This window comes from Ictalurus punctatus, chromosome 1 (assembly GCF_001660625.3).
Source record: "Ictalurus punctatus breed USDA103 chromosome 1, Coco_2.0, whole genome shotgun sequence".
Lineage (NCBI taxonomy): Eukaryota > Metazoa > Chordata > Actinopteri > Siluriformes > Ictaluridae > Ictalurus > Ictalurus punctatus.
The window spans coordinates 12,994,030-13,018,788 of NC_030416.2; the positions used below are offsets into that span (position 1 = coordinate 12,994,030).

Sequence of the window (24,759 nt, forward strand, 5' to 3'; positions counted from 1 at the left end):
CTGAGTTAATAAGGTTACCAAAAGCCTTTCTTTACGGCCTGGCTCGACAAACACGTTACATTTAAGAAATGTGTCCGTCATTGGTAAACAATATGTAATCAAATCAAGACATTTTTTTCCAAGATACTTTATTTCAAATAGACAAGAGTATGAAAAAATGCAACCATTTAGATGGATACTGAATCTGTCCAGTCTGTGATGTGATGAGGTCACTTCATCCTGTAGTCCTCTGGCCTGCGGAGACAGAGGAAAAGATCGGTTCATTTAAGCAGAGAAAATGTGGAATGACTTATTCACCCTCACAATGGACTCCAGCAGAAGCCTCAATAAATAACGATCGGAAAATAAACGACCTACATTCAATCCACTAGCAGTAACTCTCCTGAAGAAGAAGAAGAATTGGGGGGGTCATGCCAGTTATGAATCATGACGTTTCTGGTCACTGGAAGATTTACATCTAAATCAATTTACAATTAACAATACGCCATTTGTCACGGTTAATTCAGTACGACAGGCAAAGCATCGGTCTTGAACGACCAGTGGCGTATGCTTTTACATCAAGACTTTTTACGCTCATTCAGTCTGGGACTAAAAGAACTGATCAGCGTATGGCAAAAACCTCAGCGTGCCACTGAGCCATCAGGAAAAAAACAAAACCCTGCTCTTTATTAAAAACGACAAGAAACAAGTAATAACCACCACAAGAGCTTCTGGTCTGCTACTTAACGTCCTGATTCAGTCGCTCATACATACAAATCGGCTGTCGATGAGCCGACACTGTTTACTTTATCAGCATAATGATGATTCCACAAACAAATATTGTGGGTATTAAGTCATTTAAATACATAATGGCTTCTGTAATCTTCTTCAGCTGTGAAAAGGCAGAGTACCAAATACTGCCTACATGTCTACATTTGAGCATTGGAAAACACAGTATAAGGGTCACTCTCAGGGTAGCCACCGTTACCATGGTGTCACTATGACGAAAAAGTAGCACAGTTTGGTTACATTTGATATAGAAACCTTGGTGGGCTGTAGTCAGGACATATCTGGTTAAATAAGACTCAAAATATGAGTTTAGAAAAAGAGGAAAATGTCATAAAGTCACGTCTTTTCTTCTATTCTTCTTTTTGCAGAGCGTGTCTTTGCTGTACAAGAAGATGAAACGTTCGACATTCTTGTCAAAAGATGACTGCACGCATCGGTTCTTTTGTAAACGTAGAAACCCCAGTCTGAATGGCCTTGAAGGCACATTTCTGTGAAGAACATAATCACCATACAGTAGCTAGTCTATGTCTCACTTAATAACTGTGTCAAGTAGGTCTATTGTAAATACCCCCTTTCTTTTTTTTTGCGTCGAGTCATGTAGATAGAATGAGGAACCCCATAGAACAAAACAACAGACGGCTTCAACCACTAAATACATCCCGTCAAGCATCGTTACTACAAATTACAGCAGATATGCATGTTCTCTGGCATTTTAAATGTACTCGGCATAACGGTGCCACTTTTAAACTCGACAATTTCATCAGACTTTCACCAACTCTTAAAATCGAACATTCGGATGCGTTCTGGCTAGCAAACACAGAAGCGTTCGCAGATATAGTGGCTTGAAAGTATTCACCCCCTTTGAACACTCCACATTTCGTAATATTGCAACCTGGAACTGAAATGGACTTAATTGGGGTTATACTGTCATGAATCTGGACAAATTAGTCCGTAATATAGAAAGACAGGATAGATAGACGGGATAGACAGGATAGATAGGATAGATAGATAGATAGAGAGAGAGAGAGAGAGAGAGAGAGAGAGAGAGAGAGAGAGAGAGAGAGAGAGAACTTTATTGATCCCCAAGGGGAAATTTGGTGTTGCAACAGCCACAGCACAAGAGTAAACAGGGAGGACTAAGACTTTAAAAATGCACAATAAACTCCCAATATACACCACAAATAAGAGGGAATAAAAATATACATATAAATAGCTCTCCAAGTTAAAACTGTACATTAGACATGTGTGATGAGCAGTTTTGTTACCGTGTGTATAACAATGTACAGCAGTCAAAAGTAAAGTCATAGATAAAGTGGCAGTCCATGTGTAAGTCCATGTGCAGTGAGCCAATGTAAAAGTCTATTGGCGCAGGGGTGCAATGTATGCAAAACTTCTACTGAACTAGTATTCACCCCCGTTAAATTAGTTCTGCTATCAGACACCACATAATTGCCTGAACGGATTGTTCAACCATGAATCTGTCTAGTGGAGGACATCCACCAAACGCCAGCGAGCAGGTCAGGAGGTCATTAGTCAGAGAAGAAAAGGTCTGGTGGTCTGATGAGAGCAAAATCTAACAAGTGGCCTGTGCACAGAGTGTTCTGCTTGGTGAAAACCCGACACTGCTCCCTGCCCTGAGAACATCATCTGAACAGTGAAGCGTGGTGGTGATCGCATCCAATGTTGAGAATTACCCATGACCTCTTGATTTCCTCTCTGTCTAATATCCTCCTTACCCGCTCACGGACTTTTGGCTGATGTCTTCCTCTAGGCATAGTCATGGTCATGCCACTATTCTTCCCAATTTTTAATAATGTATTTAAGGGTACTCCGAAAGATGTTCAAAGTTTGGGATAATGTTTTAAACAATCAAATCCTGATGATACTTTTCCAGGAAACTGTCCTGGATCTGTATGATAGCTCCTTGATCTTCGTAATGCTGTTTATTTAGCGGCTTCCTGTAATAAACTCTGAGGCGTTCCAGAAACGGCAATATTTACACTGAGTTCACAGAACACTTTACCTGCACGAGTGAACTCCACTCGGCTAATTATATGAGTAATTTAGTGTTTTCACAGCAATGGGGGTCAATTCTTTTACAAATAAAAAACAACACGTTTGTGATTGCAAATCGTTTGACAAACTATATTGATTGCTTCCGTCCTGATTCGATATTATAGGTTATTCACTATAGACACATGACGTATAAAGTCCAGTTAAGTCAAATTCAGCTCTACGTTGTAACGCTACAAAATGCAGAACAGTTCAAGGGGGTGAATACTTATGCAAGGCACCGTATATAGTGTATGCAGCGAAATATTTCAACGTTATGTTCGATTATTAAGCGAATGCCAGAACAATACATTCGTTCCTTTAAGAAAACGCTTATAACTGTGGACTTCCCAGCAAAAAGAACAGAACATCTAGAGCATGCTGTGAGCCCCATGTGTCATTAGCCGGGGCCGCTATTAGAAAAGTGAAGCAAATCTGAAAAACTCAATGCAGAAAGGCTCAGAGCTCAATGAGCCGTACAGTAATAGCTTAGGCCTGTGAATCACTTCTGTAGGGATTTATGAAAGTCCACACTCTGAGTGATGAGAAACTCGAAACTGCTGAGCAGCAGCCAGAGAAGAACAGCAGCCCAATGATGAACTTTAAACCTACACCAAACTGGCCTTCCATTAAGGAAAATAGTGTGTGTATGTGTGGGTTTTTTCTTTTTTCTTTAAACAAATGCTCTATGCTTTGTGCTGGAGGTCAGTGCTTCTTAAACTTCCCTGCAGCCAGAGAAACTGTAAACTAACTTCCCCTGACCCCCCAGAACAGTTGTTCATTAACATAATCCAGCTATTTCTACATTAGGCTCATTATTCAAATGCGCACAATAATATTCTATTTAATGGAGCATTTTATATCTTTCACTTCACAGAACAATGGACTTTGAAAGTTGAACTTTTTGAGTTGTTGAGGTTTGGATTAAGAAGAAGAAGAAGCCTTTATTAGTCACATATATACATCACAGCACAGTGAAATTCTTTTTTTTCGCATATCCCAGATTGTTAGGAAGTTGGGGTCAGAGTGCAGGGTCAGCCCCTGGAGCAGGGAGGGTTAAGGGCCTTGCTCAGGGGCCCAACAGTGGCAGCATGGCAGTGCTGTGGCTTGAACCCCCGACCTTCTGATCAGTAACCCAGAGCCTTAACCGTTGAACCCTAAAAAACCCCTATAAAATAAACCCATTCAAGTGAGCAGTTACACAATGTATAACCAGAAGAACTCAATAATAAATAACTTTCATAAAAGGTAGGGGGTGGGCATGGTGGCTTCGTGGTTAACATGTTTGCCTCGCACCTCAGTGGTTGAGGGCTCGAATCCTGCTCCCGCCCTGTTTGTGCGGAGCTCGCATGTTCTCCGCACACATACGCACCCTGACCCTATAATTCAAAAGCTGACCCTGCCACATACGCACTGCATCTATACTCGCCAACCGTAATCACATTAAATTGTCCAAGACCATTCAAATAACAGCACTGCTTTCCCAGAGTTCATGTGTGTGTCAATCCGCAGAACTACATCGCAGGCCTCATTAACAAACTCACACACTGCATGTGACATTTTGAGTGACATGAAAGCAAATTGATGACTGTAAAAGTGTGTATTCTTTGGTTTCTCCAGGTGCTGCGAAGAATTCTTGGATACGTGTATTTATATCTTGGCTTTTTCTTGGATGTTTCTACGCCGGTGCCTCTCGCTCTCTGCTTTTGGCGACAGGAGCGGATTTACAGAGGAACTTTATTTTCCACCGGTATTTGATTTGAGCTTCATTACTGCATTACTGTATTCATGGGGAGTCAGGTGGGTTTCCTTACAGCACGGCAAACTTTACAGGAACAACAGCCAACCTGTGGAGCTCCTCAGTCACCTTCCTTTCCCCAATTTAATTACTGCATACGATCTTCAAGTCTCATTATCCTATTAAGCTCTCACTTCTCACTGACGTGTTTTAATTACACGCTTCATGTGCCTCTTAGGGAGAGGCTGACTGCAGCAAAATAGCATGAGAGAGATGACAAAGTTGCTCAGGTTTAAAGCTTAAGGCTTCACAATAGTGTTAAGGGGCACTTGTTTGGTTTAACAGCAACGGCTTCCGTTGGCTCTTTGGGAAAGTGAAGTGTCATGGGAGAAGTTGAATTCACGGGCACCACAAAGATCTTGGCTTTGTAGATGCTGCTATGGGGAGCCCTGTTTTGAGTTAGTGACGAGGTCAATTCAAATGCCAGGCATGCCATAAAGCCACTGGTTGGCTGGGGACTGTAGTCATGCTGGACAAAAATCCAGAAAAAGTAAATACATATATATAAAAAAAAAACAACAAAACAAAACAAAACCACCTTGGGTGTGATCCAAGGGGGGTAAATACTCATGCAAATCATGCTCTTTGGGATGCTTCCAAATAAATGACATTAAGTTTCTAATTCTATCAACAGGTTATTGAATTATAACATCCGACAATGGTCATACAGTGCACTTGCAAAAGTATTTTGCCCCCTTAGACCTTTTCCATGATTTGCTGCATTAAACCCCATTTTGAGGGGGTCGTCATACAAAAAACACCAATACACCTTGGTTTAAGCCAATGAGGTAAATAGTTATGCAAGTCACATACATTTCCATGGATGCTTATGAAAATCCTATAGGATTTGCAATTTGCAGATATATTCTTAGCGAGGTATTGTGATTGCTTTCAGATGCACAAAACCTCCCAATACCACACAAGTGCAACTGCTGACTATTCTGATTAGCCTTAATGCACTGATCTTCCCATTTATACAGGGTCTGATGAAAGGAAAACAAAACCCTAACGCATTAAGAACGTAACTAATCACTACACAGAACCATTTCAGACAGATACGGCCTTATTGTAAGGCTCCGATTGCCTATTATTCAGAAAAATGCACACTGTGCTACTGTGCTGCGACTGTAAATCCTATAATGTCCTGAGGGAATGTGGGGGTGGGGGATATTACGATATATAATTTAGCTAACAAACTCCGCAAAACAGTAGTAAAATAAACAACCAAAAAAAAAAAAAAGTTCAACTGACTTTGACGGTACTTTTCTTTAATGCCTACAAAGAGAAGATTACCTTCTTTTTTTTTTTTTTTTTTTTTTTTAAATTATCTCAAATCAACAGCATCCTTTCAGTATCATTTAATTTGTAATTATAAATAACAAAAAAATACATCACCATACCAGCGATATCTCAGCGATAAAAGTGTATATCGCATAATTATTTATCACGATATCGCTATTATATCGATATATCGCCCAGCCGTACATTAAGCAGCAAAACATGTTTGATCATTTGGTAAAAGTATATACTGGGCCTTGGTAACATATTCATAAGCACTGCATACATATTTTAGAAAGCGATACAGGAGGATTTATGTTAGGCTGCTAAGGTGTTTAATGAAGTACATTTATTTGAACCCTTTTCCATTTGGGGGGTGATTGTTTGAGACCTGTATATTATTATTTTATTTTTTTTAAACCTTATATTGGAAGTTATTAGTTTGTCTTTACTAACAGTACATTCATGAAGTATAGATGTGCAGAATCCACCTGTTATCTAACTTATTTACTGAATCAACTGCATTGAAAACTGTTATGAAGCACCATTCTAATGCAACTTAACTTGCAAGGATAAAAAAAATACAGCAAATCTCAATTTAGTCTACCTATAACCATTTTTAAAAAAAAGAAAGAAAGCCACATGAAACATCTAAATGTCACACAAGTTTTGACATAAGCCTTTCATAAAGGTCCTGTTAATGATTCATAAAAGATTCGTTCAATTCTTCAAATGGATTGCAAGTGCTTGAACCACTTTAGAATATGGGGTTTTCCATGCATCGAAAATAAATGGATGGAAAATTCAGAAAGTTATATACAAGTTAAAATGAAAGGTTGTACACCTGACTAAGACGGTTTATAAATGATGCCATACATTTCTGCTCCATCTGAATGCTTCTACATTTAAAACAAAATGTTTTAATATTTGATTTTAGCTCTGTGATTTTATTTAATTGAAAATGAAAAACCACACACACACACACACACACACACTATACTATTTTTCAGAAATGTGCTTAAAATGAAAACACATTTGAGTGGAATCGGCTCATGTAGCATAAAATCTAAGCATCGCTTAGGCATAATAAAGAGGCTTCGCTCTGGGATGATCAAGCAGAACGGATCGTCTCTTCACACTACACATACTAGAAGTGAAGCCAGTATGTTTCTGTAAATAATTATTTATCACACCTAAAATGCACTGAAATCTTATAGAGAATATAGAGAGCCATAGAGAATAGCTGAAAATAACAGCAGGGACATGTTTCTCCTTTGGGTGCCTTGCTGAGAAGAATGAGGACAAGGGAAATATAATTGGATTGTCATGGCTGGGTCACAGGGCTTTGTAATACACTGTTCCCCAATTGTGCATTATGAGCTCAAACTATTTAAAAAAAAAAAAAAAAAAAGAAAAGGAAAAAAAGCGCACAGCGGTGTTTCATCATCGGGGCCATTGAACATCAAAGTCCATTTGCAAACCCTACACCAGAGTCTCATTTGCCCTTCAATCTGACAGTCCAATAGCAGAGTAGCAGGACTGATATTATATGTACCGAACAGAAGAATGACAAAAAGCTCCATGCTTCAGGTTCTCGGGCAAACTGGCTCTGTCAGGGCTCGCTATTCGGAGTCGGTCTTTAGTGTTCACTTTTATTTCCTTAATGAGGCTTACACTTTTCCTAGTCTACATCACAGCAGGCCTTAATTTCCTTCTGTCCTGCACGGTGTTCGTTTAATACGGCCGCAGCATGGCATCTCACGTTCCAGTGGACCGCTCGAGATAATCAAATAATAAAGCAGACTCACTGCAATTATCTCTCGCTTCAATGCCAGCAGAGTGATGTCTTTATCACCAGTTTGATGTATTATGGAAGTCAGTCAAGCTCTGGGCGATAATAAGAATACTAATAATGATAACAATAATAATAACAAGATGAATGATGAATGAGGATCATATTTCTACATGAAAGGGAAGTTTACTGTTTAAAGGGCCTATGTAAAAACATTAGGCACTTTTTTGGTGGCTTTCATACTGTAAGGAGTCACAGCAACACTGAGGAAATGTGTAAAATCTTGTCTAAAACCACCTTTGGCTGCAGTTACAGCTGGGATGTCTCGATCAGCTTTGCACACCTGCATCCTAACATTTTTACCCATTTTTCTAGGTAGAACAGCACAAGTTCTGGAGGAGTCTGGAAGGAGGCCGTGGGTGGACACCAAGTGAACTCTCAAGTCACGCCACAGATTCTCAAATTGGATTGGAGGTGTGGGTTTTGACTGGATACGGTCAGGTTCTCAGTTTTAAACCACTCCAGCGTAGCTTTGGCAATACATTTAGAGTCATCCTATTGAAAGGTTTCCGTCCAGGTTTGCCCTGTGTTTGTCTCCATCCATCTTACACTCAACCCTGACCAGTCTTCCAGTCCCTGATGGAAAAAAAAAAACCAACCTAATTCCACCACTACCATGCTTCACTGTAGGGGTGCTCTTTTCAGAGTGAGGATTATAGTTGACTTTCTGACAAAAGTGGCACTCTGTGACCAGGCAAAAAAAATTTCAATTTTAGTCTAATCATACCAGAGAGCCTAGTTTTGTGCAATGTCTGGGCGATAGTTGCCCTGTGATCAACTTCTCCCATCTGAGCTGTGCATCTCTCCAGCTCCCTCAGGGTTACCCTTGTCCTCTAGGTTGCTTCTCAGACTAATGCACTCCTTATCCAGTCATTTTTTAATGGATGGTCTCCTTGAGGTAGTATTGTGCTTGTAACACATTCTTTCCTTTGTTTAATAACAGATTTAATGGTGCTCCATGGTATGTTCAGAATATATATTTTTCATAAATAATAACCAAACCCTGATTGATACACTTCCACAACATAATTTTTTCCATGATGTGTCTTTTGATGGCAACTGGTTGCACCTCCCCCCACATCAGCATTATGGGTTGTATTGTGTAGATTCATGACAGGTAATCTCGTTTTCAGTTCTAGGTCGTGACAACAAAAAAAAAATGTAAAAAAGTTACCGGGGAGAATACTTGCAATGCAAGGCACTGTTATATAGACACTTAGGAATAATACAAAAATGCCTGAAAATAAGATGGCTCTTTAAGGTCCAGTAGTTATAACAGGCAGCTAGAGATGCAGTGAATCATGAGCACTTCGTGAAGTACACACAAAGGACAAGATGCAGAGACGAAGAGAGTTTGTGAGCCATTAAACAGCCTTCCTGGAGCTGTGGGAGAACACTTGCTAACTAACACACTACTCTTTTCCATTACAAACCAAAGGCAAGAAAGTCCAGGCTCAACTATGTCTCATTGTTAATACTATGTATAAATACGTGTCCAGTTTAGTGTGGTTTAGTTGATAGATGTGAAGACTTCTTACTGAATATACACTCGCTGTCCACTTTTTTAGGAAAACCTGTACATCCATGTAGTTTTCTAATCAGCCAATCATGTAGCAGCAGTTCATAAGATTATGCAGATGCAGAGCTTCAGTTAATGTTCACATCAAATATCAGAATGAAGAAAAAGTGTGATCTCGGTGACTTTGATCGTGGCATGGATGCTGGTGACAGATGGGCTGGTTTGAGTATTTCATAAAATATTGATTTTCTGGGATTTTCACACATCACAATCTCTAGAGTTTACACAGAAGGGTGCGACAAACAAAAAGCACTGAGTGAGCGACAGTTCTGTGGGTGGAAATGCCTTACTGAAAAGAGAGGAAAATGTCCAGACTGGTTTGCGCTGCTAGGAAGCCCATAGTAACTCAAATAAGTACTCCTCATAACCACAGGGAGAAAAGCATCTTAGCATGCACAAAACATCAAACCTTGAGGTGCATGGGCTACAACAGCAGAAGGCCACATCAGGTTACACTCCTGTCAGCCAAGAACAGGAATTCGAGGATACCAATATATATATATATACATATACACACACACACACACACACACACACACACACACACACACACACACACGCATATACACACGCACAGTATCTCACAAAAGTGAGTACACCCCTCACATTTTTGTAAATATTTGATTATATCTTTTAATGTGAGAACACTGAAGAAATGACACTTTGCTACAATGTAAAGTAGTGAGAGTACAGCTTGTGTAACAGTGTAAATTTGCTGTCCCCTCAAAATAACTCAACACACAGCCATTAATGTCTAAACCGCTGGCAACAAAAGTGAGTACACCCCTGAGTGAAAATGTCCAAACTGGGCCCAAAGTGTCAATATTTTGTGTGGCCACCATTATTTTCCAGCACTGTCTTAACCCTCTTGGACATGGAGTACACCAGAGCTTCACAGGTTGACACTGGAGTCCTCTTCCACTCCTCCATGATGACATCACAGAGCTGGTGGATGTTAGAGACCTTGTGCTCCTCCACCTTCCGTTTGAGGATGCTCCACAGATGCTCAATAGGGTTTAGGTCGGGAGACATGCTTGGCCAGTCCATCACCTTCACCCTCAGTTCCTTTTGGGGTCGTTATCATGCTGGAATACTGCATACTGATCATGCTCTGCTTCAGTATCACAGTACATGTTGGCATTCATGGTTCCCTCAGTGAACTGTAGCTCCCCAGTGCTGGCAGCACATATGCAGCCCCAGACCATGACACTCCCACCACCATGCTTGACTGTAAGCAAGTCACACTTGTCTTTGTACTCCTCACCTGGTTGCCACCACACACGCTTGACACCATCTGAACCAAATAAGTTTATCTTGGTCTCATCAGACCACAGGACATGGTTCCTGCAATCCATGTCCTTAGTCTGCTTGTCTTCAGCAAACTGTTGTGAGCTTTCTTGTGCATCATCTTTAGAAGAGGCTTCCTTCTGGGACGACAGCCATGCAGACCAATTTGATGCAGTGTGCGGCGTATGGTCTGAGCACCGACAGACTGACCCCCCCAAGTGTAATTTCTTCAATGTTGTCACATTAAAAGACAAATATTTACAAAAATGTGAGGGGTGTACTCACTTTTGTGAGATACTGTATATATATATATATATATATATATCTCACCTGGTCTTTTTCCAGCCTGGAACAAGAGATCAGCAGTTTTTGAAATATCTCAAACCAGTCCATCTGGCACCAACAAAATGGATTGGTGCCAGATGGGCTGGGTAAAGTTAGAGATCACACTTTTTCCCCATTCTGATGTTTGATGTGAAGATTAACTGAAACTCTTGACCTGTATCTGCATGATTTTATGAACTGTGCTGCTGCCACATGATTGGCTGATTAGAATACTGCATGAATGAGCAAGTGTACAAGTGTTCCTATTAAAGTAGTCAATGAGAGTAGTTTAACGAACAATCTCTGGAATTTGTGCTGTTTGAAAACAGGGACCTGGGATTTAGGGTTATAGCTCTTAAGACGGTTTTGTCTTGGACTTGCCTTGGACCATAAGCCTTAGATATGTTCAGGACAAAATAATGAAGTGGCATATTTAATTATAGTTCTTGAAAGGGAAATCCCTTTTTCTTTCAGCTAGAATAGTTTCAATTTGTAAAATGTAAATAACTTGCTAATGGAACAGCAACAAAAACAAAAACAATCTGCTTGTTTTGCAGTCTTTGTCTCATACATTTTCGTTCTGGACTAGTCTTAGTCAGGACCGACATGATCTTCACTGCAACACTGCTGTGGATATTACAAACTGCAAACGGTCCATTCACCAGTGTTGAAATCCTTCCATCCTATACGTCCTTTTGTATTATTTCACCCAATTTGGAAGTTAATCTTCACTTTGCGTTCATGCTTATAATGGAAATAAAAATGGAAGCAGATTTTGGCTTCGTCTGTTGAGTCTGTTCATGACACCTTGTGGATTCGGCTGGCAGACGAAACGCATCTTGCTGTAATTTTATTCAAATATTTTTCTGGACAGAGGCTTTAGGACCAGAAGTGATTTATAACCTTAAATATAAGTATCAACCGATCATGAAATACTGGCACATCTAGATTATTCTGTTAAGCAGCTGTGACCTAGTATGACCGCTCATGTCCTCCGCTGGTGACCTCAGAGCAAGCGTGTGACTCATCGTTCATAAATCATAAGAGAGCTGAGGAACGATCAGCGCGGCTTTAGAGACAGATTATTCAGCTCTGAAGTTTTATGATCCTCTGATTGCATCTTTTTTTCCCCCCTCTTTTCCTGAAGGCTTCAGCAGTTGAGCACCTTAACCCTGTCCTAAATCTCACCACACACTGAGTGAAGGACATGAGAGGACAAAAAAAAAAGGAGACAGAAGAAAAGAATGCAATATATAAAGAAAGAGAAACGACTCACGGGGTCCAGAGTAGGGGAAAGGCGTCACGCTCTGCTTGTGTGTACTCGCTGAGTTTGCGTGGAATGGCCCGGGGCTGTGGCAGCTCTTCAGTCAGGTTACTCAAGATGTCATCTGGAAGTACCTGAAAATGGGACATACACCAAGAAATGTGTGTTTTACAATCATCATTAGTGTTCTTCACTGACTGCACCAAAACAAGGAATATTACTGAAAGCGAGCTGGGACTAATCACATTTTATTATTTGATACGCTCTGGATGGCCAACAACATCACACAAACAAAAATTGTGCTCACGTCGTCGGCGAACAGATGCAGCCGTTGCATCATGGTCCTCCGCTTGAGGTTTTTGGGGAGCATCCCATACACAGCTAGTTTTATGATCTATAGAGAGAGAGAGAGAGAGAGAGAGAGAGAGAGAGGGGGAGGAAAAGGTCAACCTTTACAAAACAGCGCAGGAGGATGGACGATTGGCCAACACACTAGTCTTTCTCTCCAAGGATGACCCACAAGCCATTTCTACTCTCTCTGCTGTAACTCACAGTTGCGGAGGAAAAATAAATAAATAAACACCCAGCAATAGATCTGCACCCTAAAGGGCCTGCATGAAAAGTTCTTGGCTACTGGCATCAGACGGGAAGGGGAAGGCGGGGGGCGTGTTGAAAGCTGAAAAGCTGGCTTGTTTATGTCTGTAATAATGGCTGGGTCATAAGCAAGTCCTGCCCCCGCATGCAGACACAGAATGAATCTGCCCGAGTTTAAAAGCGAGCACTTCAGCATTCACTTCCTCTTCGACTCATTATAGCAGCAAGACGTGCTTTGAATATTCCATCTTGCTGGTTGAGCACTAAAGGAGACACCCATTACAAAACACTTCCCTCATGCAAACAAACAAACAAGCAAAACCAAAAAACTTGCCAACGTTCAAACCTGCAGAAGCAACACCATCTTTCTTTCATCACCGCCCTCCGTCACATTAATCTGTGTTTCTCCCCTTCCCTCAATCACACTCGCTCTGCTGGATAGATGACAGATTGGTTCCGTCTTGGGAAATGGGATCGCTCCTCAGAGCTCTGAGGAAGATGTCGCTTCAGTCTGATTATTATCTACAATTATGCAGTGATAGATTACCTTTGGCATGAATAACTCAGCCCCGGTCGAACATCTGTCTTATAAATGGCCAGGAATGAGGTGGAATTGTAGAGAAGAAAAGAGAGAGAGAGAGAGAGAGAGAGAGAGAGAGAAAACCCCTTTGAACCTTACAGATCTTGTATCGTATGTTACGATTTTGCACAATGTTGCCAAAGCACCATTGTTATAGGAAACACTTTGAAAGTAAGTTTCACATTTTTTATAGCATAAAAATGATAACCTCCTGTGAGCTGTATTTGAACTATTTTACTCATTAACACTTTAATCATGTTTTAGTAATCATTCTGAACATCTCCATTAATGATGAATAAAATAATCAACACACCAGGAATGAAGAAAGCATGAGATTTTATATGGACCGTTTCACCACTTTGGAAAATGACTCTTCTCCGATTATAATCAGACCCCTGAATACTGCATTGGATAGTGACTGCATTTCAGTGTAGGATGACTGCAACATGCTGATGAAAGTGAAATGAGGTGAAACGAGGAATTCCTTTCACGTCTTACACAAGTTCAGGATTTAATTCCATTAAAGTAACCACTTGCTTATTACTTTCCATTAGAGATCAAGTGAATTCTGGTACAGGCTATGGATCCACCACGACTCTGACCAGGACAAAGTGGCTACTAAAGATGAATGAACAGTGAATGCTAGGTTTTCTTTCATTTAATTTATCAAACTTGACAGGCAGTCTTCAACCAATCCGTGTCCTTATTATTAGGGAACCAAGCACCAAAGGTGGACATTCACCCTATTGTTATTCTACCTTTTCTTCTTCTTCTTGTTCTATGGCAGTGGGTGGATATGGCAACCCATAGAACTGTCAGGTAAAAAGTTATGAAATTTGGCACACTTTTTAGTTAGGATCTAAGGAAAATTCTGACCAAATTTGGGCCAAGTGCTGCCAAAGCTTTAGCGCCACCATCGGGTCAAATTTGAGCCTAATTTGAAAGAGCGTTTATGGTCAAAACTTTTGAACTATGTGTCCAAAATTAGCACACATCATCTTCAGAGTAAGCCTCACAAAAGTTACCAAAAGCATTTTGATACTCCAAACAGTTTGCCTGCAACAGGCCAATGAATCTGACAGCAAAGCCGCTAAATATGAAGTGAGGCTGTAACCCAGCAACTACCTAGCACACTGACACAATTCAATTCAATTTATTTGTATAGCACTTTTAACAATGGACATTGTCTCAAAGCAGCTTTACGGAAATATATAAACACAGGATACAGTTTTAAATGTGTGAATTTATCTCTATTGAGCAAGCTGGTGGCGATGGTAGCAAGGAAAAATTCCCTAAGATGACATGAGGAAGAAACCTTGAGCGGAACCAGACTCAGAAGGAAATCTTGTTAGGCATTCTCCGGACCATGACCTGAGGCTATGCAACAAATTTCATGACCACACCTCTTACTGGTCAAAGGTTACAATAACATGCCGAAAATGTTTCCATCTAAGTGCCATTTTTGCTACTCCTCTTCCAAATTTTGTCCAATCGTCACCAAATTTGGCACACATCAGCTTCAGAGTAAACCTCCCAAAAAAGTTACCAAAAGCATTTTGATACTCAAACAGTTTGCCCGTAAAGAGCCAATGAATCTGACAGCAAAGCCGCTAAACAGGAAGTGATGCTGTAACCCAGCAACTACCTTTCACACTGAACCAAATCTTTATAGGCATTCTCAGGACCATGACCTGATGCTATGCAACAAATTTCATGACACCATCACTTACTGGTCAAAAGTTACAATAACATGCTGTTTCCATCAAAGTGCCATTTTTGTTACTTCCTCCTCCACATTTTGTCCAATCGTCACCAAATTTGGCTCACATCATCTTGAGACCTGTCTAAACTTGCATCAAGTGGGGAAAAATGGCCCTGACTGATGAGGGGGAAAAAAAGCATAAATACCTTAGATGTTTTTAAATTGCAAGAAGAAAAAAATTCAGGTCAGAGCAGTAGCAATCATGACCATGTTGCATCAGACAACACCACGCAGCAGGTCACAGCAGTATCAGCAGCTACAACAGCAATGCCACTCTGTTGCCCATTTGTTCACCTAGACCGTTCCTCCTACAGTAAAAGAACTCCACCACTGTCCATGGACAAAACATACATGAGTGAAACTACAAATCACTCTTGAATCCCTTTTTCCTATAGTTACAGCTTTGCTTTCCTGTGATTGCTTATGCAACAAGTGTAATGCATCTGAGAATGTGCGGCTCACCGAGTCTGGGTGCCCCGCCCCCGCCCCTTCCTGAAAATATTGCTTGCAGCTTTTTCTTTCTTTCTTCAATGTTTAAATTGAAAATCTTGCATAGAATAAATGTGACACAGAGAGAGCTGATTTTCCCAGACTTGGAGGTCTTGGCTCGGATGCTACAGATTTGTGCTGGTCCTGTGCTCTACTCCTGCGTGTCTGGAGTCTGAATAAAGAAGCACAGCTTGCGCATCGGCCGTGCAGACAGACATGAGCAGCGGTCAAGGTTGGACAGAGGAGATGTTTGAGATCTGAGACGCTGCACAATAAGACCCAGTATAAGAGACAATATTTTAGAGCGATGCGCTGAATTCTGACGAGGCGTTGGTCGAGATACAATTGGATTATAGTCCGATGGATGATTTGGATATTTTAGAGCCTGGGCTGAATGATGGATGTTTGTGTGGGAAATGCTGCTGACAATAAAAAATGACTGTTACTGCTTCTGCTGTTCTACATTAACATTCACATTTAGAAAGAACCGACTGGGACACCACAACCATTCTAATGAAGGAAGCATAAAAGACACGTTCAATTGTTTGAAGGTAAAGGCTGCCAGGTGAACATGTAAACACATGCACGTGCGCACACACACATACACACTACTTGCACACTTGTACAGAGGTGATATAAGGGACAGCAGGCTGCTGCTTTTTTGTTAACACACTACTGTTTGGAGAAAATTTGAAAGAAAGAAATAACGACGGGAAGGCTGGGCTGGGAAAATGAGGAGTACTGAAGGTGCAGAGACACTTTCCGTAACAAGCTGTGCTTTCTAAAAAAACCGAACTGTCTTTCATTACTGCAAACTCTGTGCAGATCACGGTGTTTGTGCCAGTAATACAATAGTACAATGTTGAGAACACTGGTTGAAAGCAAAGGATGGTATTGGGCGGGGGGGTGGGGTGGGGGGGGGTTATCCTACTACATATTCATAGCGTGTAAAAATACCTGGGCTCATTTCAAGCAGATAAACTAAGCTCAAGTGAAGGTGATTAAAGGCTGTCTCGAAGGCACTAGCCAATTAAAATCAGGGAAAATATAATCAAGAGGAGCAGGTCGGTGTCAATCCTAGATCTCCGGGGGGGGGTGTGTGAAAAAGTGTGGAAATCAAGACCACAATGCCCTCCTCAGGTGTCTGTGTGGTGGGGTGGGGTGGGGTGGGGTGGGGGGTTGGGGGATGGGAGGGGTTAACAAGCAACACACTCAAACGTCCAAAAGGTCATAATTTATGAGTGGGATACTCACAGCCGTGGGGTCTTTTTGGTGCATCTGGGCTGCTGTGAGCTGCTTGAAGCCACCTGGGTATCTAGAAGAAGTAACAAGAGACTCCAGGCTTTAATGAGGGCCAACAGACCTACAAGACTCAAGCTAGGGAAATAACTCGGTGCTTTAATTACAGGCTTCTACATATAAGTGCTACCCAGAGGAGTACTTGATTAAAAAGGAGGCCTACAAAGAGCACATTTGTCTTAGATGTGTGTGCTTCGTGTGGTGTCAAGAGGTGTACTAGCGGAGTACAGTTTTTACCCCGTGTGCGACGAGTAGACCTTCTGTTCCCATTTATTCCCCGAGAACGCTATGTGTCTGGTGTTCATGACCACCACGTGGTCGCCGACATCACCTGAAAAGAAGATGCAGCAGAAATGATTATTCAGTCGCTATTCTCTCGAGGGCTGCTCTTTATTTCAGCTGAACTCTGTCCAGAAAGACCTGTTACTCCAAACCAGCACTTCTTCAGCGTTGGCCATTTTTGCATATTTGTACATCATTAATTAAACATCAGACCTCTCTTGTCAAAAAAAGCCAAGTGGAAGCTCCACGGGTGTGTGTGTGTGTGTGTGAATCAAATATTCATTTTGTGTTCATTCAAGTCTCAGAGTGCTCTCTGGGACACAACATCCGCTAGATAAAACATGACGGGTTACTATACATACACGTTTCACTGTAATAAAAACGTGCGTTGCAAAGAGGATGCCCCATCGACCCCATGGGTCAGATTTGAAGATGATGGTTATGATGTTTGTAACGTTCACTGATTTGTTACACCTACTATTCGAGTCAGGTGAAGAATTTCAAGGATGTTCTGTACTTTTTGCTTCTATTTTCACGCCGGTTACAGATACTGAACAATAAAACACGAATGGTTATTTGACTGTTGTTCCAGAAAAATGTTGTTCATTTTTATTATTCAGAAATGAACATATCTGAGATAATGTAGCATGATGGTGGAAAAGCAAAAGGAATTTCCTCAAGGATTTCGTGCTGAGCATGCCGTATTTAGATAATTCTATGGAGCGCAATCGTCTTCTTGCAATATATATACACACAGTATCTCACAAAAGTGAGTACACCCCTCACATTTTTGTAAATATTTGATTATATCTTTTAATGTGAGAACACTGAAGAAATGACACTTTGCTACAATGTAAAGTAGTGAGAGTACAGCTTGTGTAACAGTGTAAATTTGCTGTCCCCTCAAAATAACTCAACACACAGCCATTTATGTCTAAACCACTGGCAACAAAAGTGAGTACACCCCTAAGTGAAAATGTCCAAACTGGGCCCAAAGTGTCAATATTTTGTGTGGCCACCATTATTTTCCAGCACTGCCTTAACCCTCTTGGGCATGGAGTTCACCAGAGCTTCACAGGTTGCCACTGGAGTCCTCTTCCACTCCTCCATGATGACATCACAGAGCTGGTGGATGTTAGAGACCTTGTGCTCCTCCACCTTCCGTTTGAGGATGCTCCACAGATGCTCAATAGGGTTTATCTCGGGAGACATGCTTGGCCAGTCCATCACCTTCACCCTCAGTTCCTTTAGCAAGGCAGTGGTTGTCTTGGAGGTGTGTTTGGGGTCATTATCATGCTGAAATACTGCATAATGATCATGCTCTGCTTCAGTATCACAGTACATGTTGGCATTCATGGTTCCCTCAGTGAACTGTAGCTCCCCAGTGCCGGCAGCACTCATGCAGCCCCAGACCATGACACTCCCACCACCATGCTTGACTGTAGGCAAGACACACTTGCCTTTGTACTCCTTACATGGTTGCCGCGACACACGCTTGACACCATCTGAACCAAATGAATTTATCTTGGTCTCATCAGACCACAGGACATGGTTCCAGTAATCCATGTCCTTAGTCTGCTTGTCTTCAGCAAACTGTTGTGAGCTTTCTTGTGCATCATCTTTAGAAGAGGCTTCCTTCTGGGATGACAGCCATGCAGACCAATTTGATGCAGCGTGGGGCGTATGGTCTGAGCACCGACAGGCTGACCCCCCACCCCTTCAACCTCTGCAGCAATGCTGGCAGCACTCATACGTCTATTTCCCAAAGACAACCTCTGGAGATGACGCTGAGCACGTGCACTCAACTTCTTTGGTCGACCATGGCGAGGCCTGAGTGGAACCTGTCCTGTTAAACCGCTGTATGGTCTTGGCCACCGTGCTGCAGCTCAGTGTCAGGGTCTTGGGAATCTTCTTATAGCCTAGGCCATCTTTATGTAGAGCAACAATTCTTTTTTTCAGATCCTTAGAGAGTTCTTTGCAATGAGGTGCCATGTTGAAGTTCCAGTGACCAGTATGAGGGAGTGTGAGAGCAATGACACCAAATTTAACACACCTGCTCCCCATTCACACCTGAGACCTTGTAACTCTAACAAGTCACATGACACCGGGGAGGGAAAATGGCTAATTGGGCCCAATTTGGACATTTTCACTTAGGGGTGTACTCACTTTTGTTGCCAGCGGTTTAGACATTAATGACTGTGTGTTGAGTTATTTTGAGGGGACAGCAAATTTACACTGTTATACAAGCTGTACACTCACTACTTTACATTGCAGCAAAGTGTCATTTCTTCAGTGTTGTCACATGAAAAGATATAATCAAATCTTTACAAAAATATGAGGGGTGCAAACACTTTTGTGAGATATATATATATATATATATATATATATATATATATATATATATATATATATATATATATATATATATATATATATTTGAATATGCCTCCAAAGTCACACCTAAAGCTAGCTAAGAGCCATAGTAAGTTAAAAACATACTGTTGAAAACATGTGAGTGCAAGATATTAATAAAACATTAACAATGTTTTTTTTAAAGAAGAAAAATCTAGAAAGAATAGTTGTAGTGTTTCAAATAATCCAGTCGTAGTCAGTAAAGTCAGGGATTGAGCCGCTTAAGCTGCGTGAGCTGAAGCTGAACAGCGGTAAACTGTAGCGCTTTACTAGCGGGTTCATTAACTCTTTTCGACTTCATTGATTTAATGATATACAAACAGCAACAACTGCAAGTTTTATAAATACGGAAAGGAATAGAAGCACAAGCCACTTCGAAATTCTGTATCTTCCTCCATACACTGGGAATGAAGTGTTGGTACAGGACTGATCATTAACAAGCCGTACTTGTTGTAAGTAGATAACCTGACAAACAGAATAGCATGGCGTTGGATTGTAAGGTTATGAGCCTGCGTCCTCATAAGACCTCACCTGGTAATCCTGCTTCGGACCAATCAGAATCGAGAATTCTACAGCGTGGTGGTCCATAGTTTCTGTTAAGGTACGATCTAAATAAGAGGTAAAGGTTTTCACTTTTCTTTTTACACACACACACACACACACACACCCCTCCACATTGCTACTGACTGAAATGTTCATTTCTTTGTCTGTGCATCATTAGAATCCATCAGCAGGTCTCAGTAAAGTCTTGAGAATGTCGCTCTCTCTCTCACACACACACCATGCAAAATGAAGTATTATGTATCTTACAGGGGTTGTGACTTTGCCCAACGGAACCAGTTGCCATGACGATGACTGATCACTCTCAATCATTGTGTTTAGCGCTACACTGCTCCTGGAGTTCAGAGTTCAGCTTGTGTTACTGATCTCCTGACTTACACACACCTGATTATTCTCATGAGTCCATTCCTAGCTTTAGCAGGTGTGCTAGAGCAGAGAAACCCCCAAACGACGTTACCTTCATAGAGCCATCACCTCAATCTACTACTGTAACTGTGTGAGTAACATCAACACAACACTCCATAACACATGAACAGTTATAATTTAATGCAGATCATTAGTACGGGATTTTAGAGACGGTATAATAGAACTGAAATGTTGGATTCAGGGCCTGTACTCTATCTCCACCATGTGGCCGCTGCTGTACTCTGCTCTAACACTACTAAGATGACTTCATTTCAGCCAGGGGCGGGCTTTTCTCCTTACTTTACTGATTCAGTTAATTACACCAAGCAGCCACAAGATTAAATCCTCCTGCCTTATATTGTGTAGGTTCTCCTTGTGCGGCCAAAACAGCTCTGACTCATCAAGGCATGGACTCCACAGAACCTCAGAAGGTGTGCTGTTGGAGCTGGTGCCAAGACGTTAGCAGCAGATCCTTTAAGTTCTGCAAGTTACGAGGTGGGGCCTCAATGGATCGGACTTGTTTGTCCAGCATATTTCACAGATACTCGATCAGATTGAGATCTGGGGAATCTGGAGGCCAAGTCAACACCATCGACTCCTTGTCATGTTACTCAAACCGTTCCCGAACAATTTTTGCAGTGTGACAGGGCGCATTATCCTGCTGAAAGAGGCCACTGCCATTAGGGAATACTGTTGCTATGAAGGGGTGTACTTAGTCTGCAACAGTCAGTGCATTTACTTGGACAATCCACTATTAACCCGATTAAGACAATACTCTGATTAAGAAACTACCATGTAAACAGCAATTTTTAATTACCTTAATACGATTAAGGTCATACTCGAAGTAAACACAAATCGAATTAAGACATGTGGAGTACTCCTGTTTTAGTCGCACTATGGACGTGTATTACAGACATGTAAACACCTTAATCACATTATGAATGTCATGTGTGAGTTTTCACCGCATTTTGCGACAGGACACGTACACACACGGCAGTGCTCAACCGTTTTACAGCAAAAAAGAGAACACGGCTGCGTCCAAAACCGCGTACCTACCTAGTATAGGCCTGTAGTAGGAGAAATACATGTATCTCAGCTACTATATGGACGGTAAGTATGCGGTTTGTTACGCAGCCCATGGCTTCAAGCAGTCGTCTATTTGTACATACAGCATGACAAATAATTAACCGCACTTGAAGCGTTCGCAAAAAGATTAAATTAAAAAAAAAAAAAAAAACTGTGTACGGTACCGTAACGAAGATGAACTGTATGTTAAATACGTGAAATTCTGGAGGGACGTCGGACGGTGTAGTGCGGTGACGTAATGACGTGTGCTGTTAATCGAACTATGTTCTATAACATGTAAAACGGGTAGATGAGAGGAGTATTCTAAAAGCGACTCATGGAAACACCTTAATCACAATATTATCTTAATCAGAGTAAGGTCAATAATTAGATTACTGCTGTGCATGTAAACGTAGTCAATGTTTAGGTAGAAGGTATGTGTCAAAGTAACATTAACATGAATGCCAGGACCCAAAGTTTCCCAGCAGAACATTGCGCAGAGCATCACACTTCCTCCACCAGCTTTCCTTCTTCCCACAGTGCATCCTGGTGCCATCTCTTCCCCAAGTAAGTGACGCACACGCACCCAGCCATCCACATGATGTAAAAGAAACTGTAATTCAGACCAGGCCACTTTCTTCCGATACATGGAGGCCCCACCTACTGCCTCTGCTGCTAATGTCTTGGTGCCAGATACCACAGCACACCTTCAGAGGTCTTGTGTAGTCTATGTCCCAACAGGTCAGAGCTGTTTTGACAGCACAAGTGGGACCTATTAGACAATATCAGGCAGGTGGTTTTAATGTTATGGCTGATCAGTGTACGGCCAAAAAGTATGTGGACACCTGAGCAGAACACTCTCTCTGTGCTTTATTAAATCCCATTATAGAGTTAATTCTCTCCTTTGCTATTATAATAACCTCCACTCTTCTGGGAAGGCTTTTCACTAGATTTTGGAGCGATTGCTAATGTATGTACAGAATGCAAAAATATAAAATAACTACCCCTATGACTGAAACTTCACAGTTCAGGTTACTGTCCATGTGGAGTTTTGCATGTTGTTTGTCCAAGTGGGTTTCCACCCACCTCCTAAAAACATGCTGGTAGATGGGAATGAGTGTATGAATGTGTGTGCATGGTGCCCTGTGATGAACTGCCATCTTGTTCAGGCTGTATTCCTGCCATGTTCTCAGTGTTCCCTGATCCCTTACAGAAGATGAAGGAATTTGATCCGTTGGTGCTTGAGAATCGATTCATGACCCAAAAGACCCAAATGTTCCTTCTCAAATCGTCCTCCTCATAATTCCAATCAGGGCTACAGAAGTGCAGATGCTGCTTACAAACTGAGTCACATAGAACATTCTTTGTAACAAAGATGTCTGCCCATTTCGACATAGATGAGGACTTGCATTTTTTTGTCCGTTATATCATGTAAACGACACACGCGCACACGTCGTGGTTCACTCTCAAACGTGTGTCGGAGATCTATGCAGAAGTGAAGATATTTTGTGAATAGAGACACTTCATTGTAGTTTTTTTGCGCACAAAAAGCGTTCGTATCATATTGATGTGCGATTAATCAAATTTTCCAATTCAATTTAGGCCTCCGACGATAATGGAAACAAAATAATCGAGATAAAAAGATTATTGTGCCTCATTCTGTTTCAAAATGGTCTCGTTTTGTCTTTTTAAAAACCGTGCACTATTTTCCTTTCGCCTCTCCATGAAAGGCCAAACTTTCTCCCCGCCAGCCTGCAGCATTTTTAATTCATCTTGAGCCAAGAAGACAGAAAGAGAGCCTTTAGTCGACAAGAAAGTTTAAACCATTTCAGCCGTTTGGAAACAATTTGGTTTCAGGGAGTCCGATGTGGAACAAAAAGAAATAATGTTTAGTATCATTGCCAAGCTCATTTCCTCATTTTATATATATATATATATATATATATATATATATATATATATATATATATATATATATACACACACACACACATTATATATTTATTTTTTTACATGTTTTTTTTTCAGTTGAATTATATTCAAGGAAATCCACTGTTGAAAATACAATAAAAAAAAGTTAATAATCATGATCTCAACGTCAACCAAAAATAATTGTGATTATGATTTTTGCCATACTCGAGCAGCCCTATCGTATCGCGTCATAAAATTGGGATTAAATCACTGGAGTCATATGGATTACTTTTACGATGCCTTTATGAAGGTTTTGCTGCTTGAAAGTTTTGGTTACATGGACTGTAAATGTAGGGACAGAAATCTCCCAGGTTTCATTAAAAACGTTTTAGTTCCTGTTCCGAAGATGAACAAAAGTCTTAAGGGTTTGGACCGACATGAAGGTGAGGAACCGATACCAGAATTTTCATTTTGGGGTGAACCATCCCTTTAACTAACCTAAGTGTCACAAAGAGTGTGTATATATGGATGTATTACTCACTAAGTGCATGGTATATGGGCTTGTGTTTCCCCTGAAGCCGCACTGAGCACATTACAGCCAGTTTCCCCGGAGGCTGCATTCGGGCATCTATCAGGTACCAGGACCTTGCAAACGTCGCCCATTGCTGTGAAGAACATAAACAGATGCCATTTAACCAAGTAGAGGAAATAAAAAGCACTAGAGTAGCCGCTGTGCAGTCAGTAAATCAGGAGTACGCTTATCAGACTGAGCTGGACTTATCAAGTTATTTGTTGACATGTAAACAAAATGTATAGTTCGTTATTATATACAGCTATTATCTAATATTACAGCCTCATATGCTTAGAGATCATAACAGCAGTTAGCTAGACAGTAGAGAATAACACGTTTAACTCAAACAATTTAGATTTCCAGGAAGAAGAAAAAAAATCAATCACAGGATATCATTGTGTGGTATAATATACAACCGTGTGATCACATCCGAACATAAATACAAAGCGCTTTACCTGGGCAGATCTGGAAAAACTAGACATGTTAGCCAGTTACATTAGCTTACATTAGACAGTACACATTTGACCCCAGTGCGGTGTTAGTGGTGTTTCACTGTTTGTCTTCCTGAACATCACCGCGAAGAAAGAATGGTTCCTGTTATTAAATGCAGAGTTTACGATAGTTGA

General features: G+C 41.1%; 1 protein-coding gene across 1 annotated transcript; it reads right to left on the reverse strand.

Annotated features, from left to right (window-relative positions):
* Positions 1 to 111: 111 nt before the first annotated feature.
* Positions 112 to 24,650, reverse strand: mrpl13 (mitochondrial ribosomal protein L13). The gene is given in 7 exon segments (NM_001200999.1): positions 112 to 234; positions 12,215 to 12,336; positions 12,510 to 12,596; positions 16,882 to 16,942; positions 17,164 to 17,257; positions 24,104 to 24,227; positions 24,589 to 24,650. Coding segments are annotated over 7 exon segments (540 nt in total). The 5' UTR covers positions 24,616 to 24,650; the 3' UTR covers positions 112 to 209.
* Between the last annotated feature and the right edge of the window lie 109 nt (positions 24,651 to 24,759).